This window comes from Danio rerio, chromosome 3 (genome assembly GCF_052040795.2).
Source record: "Danio rerio strain M-AB ecotype USA chromosome 3, GRCz13ab, whole genome shotgun sequence".
NCBI lineage: Eukaryota > Metazoa > Chordata > Actinopteri > Cypriniformes > Danionidae > Danio > Danio rerio.
Window position 1 is genome coordinate 36,311,409 of NC_141023.1, and position 6,000 is coordinate 36,317,408.

At 36.2% G+C, this 6,000-nt stretch overlaps 1 protein-coding gene across 2 annotated transcripts in view; it reads right to left on the bottom strand.

Moving 5' to 3' along the window:
• LOC137487238 (multidrug resistance-associated protein 1) overlaps nucleotides 1-4,035 on the bottom strand; it is a 35,229-nt gene extending 31,194 nt beyond the window's left edge. For both annotated transcript variants that reach the window (XM_087244854.1, XM_087244853.1), the window contains exon 1: nucleotides 3,584-4,035. In XM_087244854.1, the coding sequence (XP_087100980.1) occupies nucleotides 3,584-3,625 (42 nt within the window). In that variant the 5' untranslated portion in view covers nucleotides 3,626-4,035. The remainder of the gene's footprint in view (nucleotides 1-3,583) is intronic.
• Nucleotides 4,036-6,000: the final 1,965 nt, after the last annotated feature.

The window sequence follows — 6,000 nt, forward strand, 5'->3', positions numbered from 1 at the left end:
AAAGAGGCCATCTAATTAGACCTGTGCAAGTAAGTCTCAATCAACTGGTCTCAAGAAGAACAATTGCAACTGATGTTAGAGACGATTTTAGCCTCCTTGTTAGTGCACTTTTCTCCCATGCTGGAAATACTAGTTTGAATTCTGCTGAAAGAGAGGAAGGTGAAAAGGAAGGAACTGATAGAAATTAAACATAGCAAAATGATGACAGATTTTTTTTATTTTGAATGATCTACCCTAAAAGTGAAATCCCTACACTTACTGCAGATTTGAGATAAGATATTTGGCTAGGTTACATTATTGTTTTGGAGAGGATACGTCCTCGTTTTTGTGAGGTTGTACTGTGGCCTTGGTTTAGGAAGGGAAAGATATCCTTATTCACGTGGCAGTGCACCACACAGTCACAGTTTTCCACAGGGAGTTCAATGGACCTTAAAGACACCCACCTCTACCCATCTTGCAACCTCTAAGACTGTTTGCACTGGTCTAAACCCAATGGCAACCAAAGTCTCAGGAAGTGATTCAGAGCACTGTGTGTACCCTTCCTGAGAGTGTAGGAGTTCAGACTGCCGGTCAGCACATATAACGGTTTAAAAATGACACCACCGATGTTTGGATTTATTCAGAGGAAATGTGTAAGCATGGTTTGTAATTTAGAAGTCTCCAGTCATTTATTTTGGAATCTGAGAAGCTACTTTAACAATATATATTGCCAGCCATATTCAGTAAGTCGATTTTAAGCGCTTAATAAAAAGACTCAAACAGATTATGTAGAATCAGGACAGACAGAGTTACATTAGTCAGACCACTGCTGTCATGACCTTGACCTTCTTCAATTCTTACATTTCCTTAGTAATTCCTATTTTGTCACTAAGACTTACATTTTCAAATGTTATCAAGCCTATTAATGGCATGGTATCAGTTTTCTTAGGTTATCAAATATAAATTTTTGGGTTATGCAAGATAAAAATAGGTGTATTCAAATATCAGTGGAAGGTTAATAATTAAATACCAGAAATCGTACACTTGGAAACATCATAGACATCAACTTATGTCTTGTTGCCCTATTTTGCAATTTCCAATCTACTTGATTGGGGAAAAATAAAAACGGCTTTTCATGCTTGCGTTTAAATAACATATTTTAAATCAGCAACTCTGATGTGGCCTGTCAGATAAATATTAGTTTATCACCCTGCTGCCCAAGACCGGTTACTCACTGAAGCTAAGCTGGGCTGAGCCTGGTCAGTACCTGGATAGGAGACCATTAGGGAACACTAGGTTGCTGTTGGAAGTGGTGTTAGTAAGGCCTGCAGGGGGCGCTTAACCTGTGGTCTCTGTGAGTCCTAATGCCCCAGTAAAAGTGAAGGGGACACTACACTGTCAGTGGGCGCCGTCTTTCTGATGAGACGTTAAACCGAGGTCCTGACTCGGGTCATTCAAAATCCCATGGCACTTCTCGTGAAAGAGCAGCGGTGTAACCCCGGTTTCATGGCCAAAATCCCTCTATCGGCCCTTGCGATCATGGCCTCCTAATCATCCCTTTCCACCGAATTGGCTCTATCACTGTCTTTCCACTCCACCAATAGCTGGTGTGTGGTGAGCACACTGGCGCCGTTGTCCAGTGGTCCAATTGGATGCTGCACACTGGTGGTGTTGTGGAGAGACCCCCCTCATGATTGTGAAGCGCTTTGGGTGTATGGCCATACACAATAAATGCGCTATATAAATACACATTAAATTACATTACATTACGTTAGTTGTTTAATAATTTTAATAAATCATCAGTTGTGTAGAGCCATGTGCTTAATTATTTGTAAGGCACAACGTTTTTCTGCCATATTGCATGTAGCAATATCTCTCATTGATGGTAGTATGAGTGAGCCGGCATAAAGCATGTATGTGTAAATATATCAGTTTTAGTAAAGATAATAACGTACCCTAGCGATATTCCTAAGAAATCTTACTAATAGTAATTGAAACATATCAGAAATAAATGAGAACTGTGTATATTGATGTACAGTTGATGATTCTTGCAATGTTTTTGAGATGATAGGGTAACACTTTACAATAAGGTTCATTAGTTAATGCGTTTACTAACATGAACTAATCATGAACAACACATGTACAGCATTTATTAATCATAACTGAACATTTACTAATGCATTATTAACATCCAAGTCCATTCTTGTTAACATTAGTTAATGCACCATGAGTTAACATTAACTAATAATGAACTACTGTATTTTCATTAACTAACGTTAGCTAACATGAACAAATACAGTAGTAGATGTATTGTTCATTGTTTGTTCATGTTATTAAATGCATTATTTACATTAACTAATGAACCTTATTGTAAAGTGTGACCGATGATTGTATGCTGATTTACTAACTGCTTTGATGCAGTAGATTTTTTCAAAACATTTTAAAACATAAACGTTTTAATAACTCACCTGTTATAACTGATTTCTTTTATCTTTGTCATGTTGACAATAAATAATGTTTTACTAGATATTTTTCAAGACACTTCTACACAGCTTAAAGTGACATTTAAAGGCGTAACTAGGTAAATTAGGTTAACTAGGCAGGTTAGAGTAATTAGGCAAGTTATTGTGTAACGATGGTTTGTTCTGTAGACTATTAAAAAAAGCTAATAATTTTTACTTAATTTTTTTATTTAATCTGCTTTTATTTTAGCTAAAATAATACAAATAAGACTTTCTCCAGAAGAAATAAACATTATCAAATATTTCTGTGAAAATTTCCTTACTCTGTTAAACAGCATTTGGAAAAATTTTAAAAAAGAAAACAAATCAAAGGGGGGCTAATAATTCTGACTTCAACTGCAATTCTGTCAAAATTCATTTTTCTTTCATTTTATGGTTGTTTTCCGAGACATTACCTTGTTTGTTAGCTGTACTGCAACTCTTGCATTTTGAAATGCTATTAAATGTGGTCAGTTACTTATTGATTGAACATCATCATCTGCTTTATCATCATTGTGAAATGGTAAATATTGCATCATGAATGCACAGTGGAGAACCATAGTGTACCCTGATGATGTCACCACACCAATATCATTACACCTGATTATGCCTTGTTAGCCTTGTGCATTACACAACACTGCAGCAGAACATCATTTATCTTTTCTTTTTCCTGAATTTCAACACATGCAATGTACATGTACATGTACATGTACATGCAATCTGTAATCATTGTTTAAAATATGGGTTAAAGTACAGTTACATGCATTGAACTCCTGCCGATTGCAGTGCGCCTAGTTTGAATGTAAACACAGTGACATACTGACATACTTAAGTTTAAAGCATGTAAATAATCTTTTTGCTTATGTTTATGTGTGAATGAAAGGTTTAATATGATTAAACTTTTGCATTCTGTGCTGTTTTAAATCTTAGCCAATGAATCATTGGATCAAAAATACATAATTCCCCACAAATATCCAGAACCAGTGATCAACTCCAGGAATAACAGTCCACAAATAGTGAAAACTGATGACTAAATGACTAAATCTAATGTTTGAATTGGCTGTATTGAAATGAAGGATTTGATTTCATTACAGAAGACTCACCCAGAGAGGGTCCAGGCCACTGAGACTGCAGAGTGTGTCCATCCAGGCTCCTCTCTTTTTCCCTTCCTCAAGTAAATCCCTCAGCAGTGTCCCACTCTCCTGCCCGTGTCGTCTCTGCTGGCAAAGTAAGCGTGTTTGATAGTAGTTGTGCCTGTGTGTGTTTCACCCCCCGTTTTTTTTCTAAGCCAGCCTCCTGACTTATGTCTCGTACAGTCTGAGAGCAGGTTTGTGTAACTGTCCTGTTTATGAGCACTGGCCTGCCAGGTGGGTGGAAGATTTGGACTGTGTAAAACTGCTCTGTTTCGTCGCTCTGGCCCACGTGTGCTGAGGCCACAGCACCACAGACATTCCCCTGGAGGAGATGAGAGTACCGCAGACGTGGCCACACCTCGCTCTTCTTCAGGTCTTGCCTTTGTAAACTCCCCCAACCCCACCCTCACACTCTCCAGCCTGCTTTTCAATCGAAAGGGCAAATGTTTTATAGCAAGTATGACTTGCATTCTTCAAGAAATATGATCGTATTTTTAACAAGTGGAGCAAATGGCAATTTAGACTATATCCAAATAGAGAACACCATTAATTGTAGCATGAATAAAAACTACAGCTAAAATTTCAGATAGTTACAGGACTCCACAATGAGCAGAAAGTGAACAAGCCCTTTCTATAAACTACTAGAGTACATCTGCAGCCACAGGACTCTTACAGGACATTACTAGTCTCTCACAAAAAACACTAGTCTCTCATGGGACAATCACTAGTCTCTAACAGGACATCACTAATCTCTCACAGACCTCACTAGTCTCTTACAGCACATCACTAATCTCTCACAGACCTCACTAGTCTCTAACAGCACTTCGCTAGTCTCTAACAGACCTCACAAGTCTCTTACAGCACATCACTAGTCTCTCACAGACATAACTGGTCTCTTACAGCACATCATTGGACATCACTTGTCTCTTACAAAACATGTGTTCTTTGTTCATGTTCTCCATTTCAATCTCTTTCACAGTTCACTGGTTTCTAAGCTGTAACTTTGTCACCAGTGATATTCCAGAGAATTCATTTCAGGTTTAGGTCAGGACTCTTTGCTGGCTTTTTCATTATGTTAATGTTATCAACTTTAAGGAAATGCTTTATCCATTATGCTCATGAAACCACAGGATGATTAATGGGGGATGAATGTGGGGCAGGAACTGCATGTTGTTAAAGGAGCTTCATCTGGACAACCTGCTGTTAAAGAGTTTTTATTCATCTTATAAATTCAGTGAAAATGCTTAAAATCTGTTTATTTTTATTTTTTTAATCCAAACAGGATTAGGCAGCAAAGCAGTTGAATGCTATTGCGCTCTTTAGAAGTTGAAGTCAGAATTATTAGCCCCCTGTTTATTTTTTCCCTCAATTTCTGTTTAACAGAGAGCAGATTTTTTTTCAACACATTTCTAACATAACAGTTTTAATAAATCATTTCTAATAACTGATTTATTTTATCTTTGCCATGATGATAGTAAATAATATTTTACTAGATGTTTTTCAAGACGCTTCTATACACATTAAAGTGACATTTAAAGGCTCAACTAGGTTTATGTATAACGATGGTTTGTTCTGTAGACTATTGAAAAAAATATAGCTTAAAGGGGCTAATAATTGTGACCTAAAAATATTTTTTTAAAAATAAAAAACTGTTTTTATTCTAGGTAAAACAAAACAAATAAGACTTTCTCCAGAAGAAAAAATATTATCAGACATACTGTGAAAATGTTCTTGCTCTGTTAAACATCATTTGGGAAACAGTAAAAAAAATCAAAGGGGGGCTAATAATTCTGACTTTAATATATACATATTTTTAATTTTAATATGTCATTTTCATGTAAGTTATTATTTAAATATAACTACAGTATATACTCTTACTATAAAATGCATAGTGGGCTTCTTTAAACTTTAGAAGCTTTAAAGAAGCAAGTTATAAAATATAAATATTCTAAATCCCACTTGTGACCAAATTCAATTTCTCAATCCCATTACCAGTACTTTCCCTCTTATTTCCTGTCTTTTTTGTGGCAAGAAAGAAACATATTGGGATTTTCCATTTGGGAGTACTATGCTAACCAGCAAAAAAAAAAAAAAAAGGCACACAAATCCACTTCATTATGTTTCCACATTGGTGTGCATATGGTGGAATTATGACATAAGCTTCTCCATTTAGTTTAAATTCAACTCCAACTTGACTGTAACAGACATCAAAATAAACTCACGAATGTATCATCCTTCAGAAATGAAAATAGTGAAGTTTGGATTGGTAGTAACATTTAATATTCATCTAAACATCTCGAGCATTCATTCAATCATCTTAAGCCAACTTATCCTGCATATGTTTTACACAACGGATGCCCTGCAACCCAGTACTGGGAAACGATATG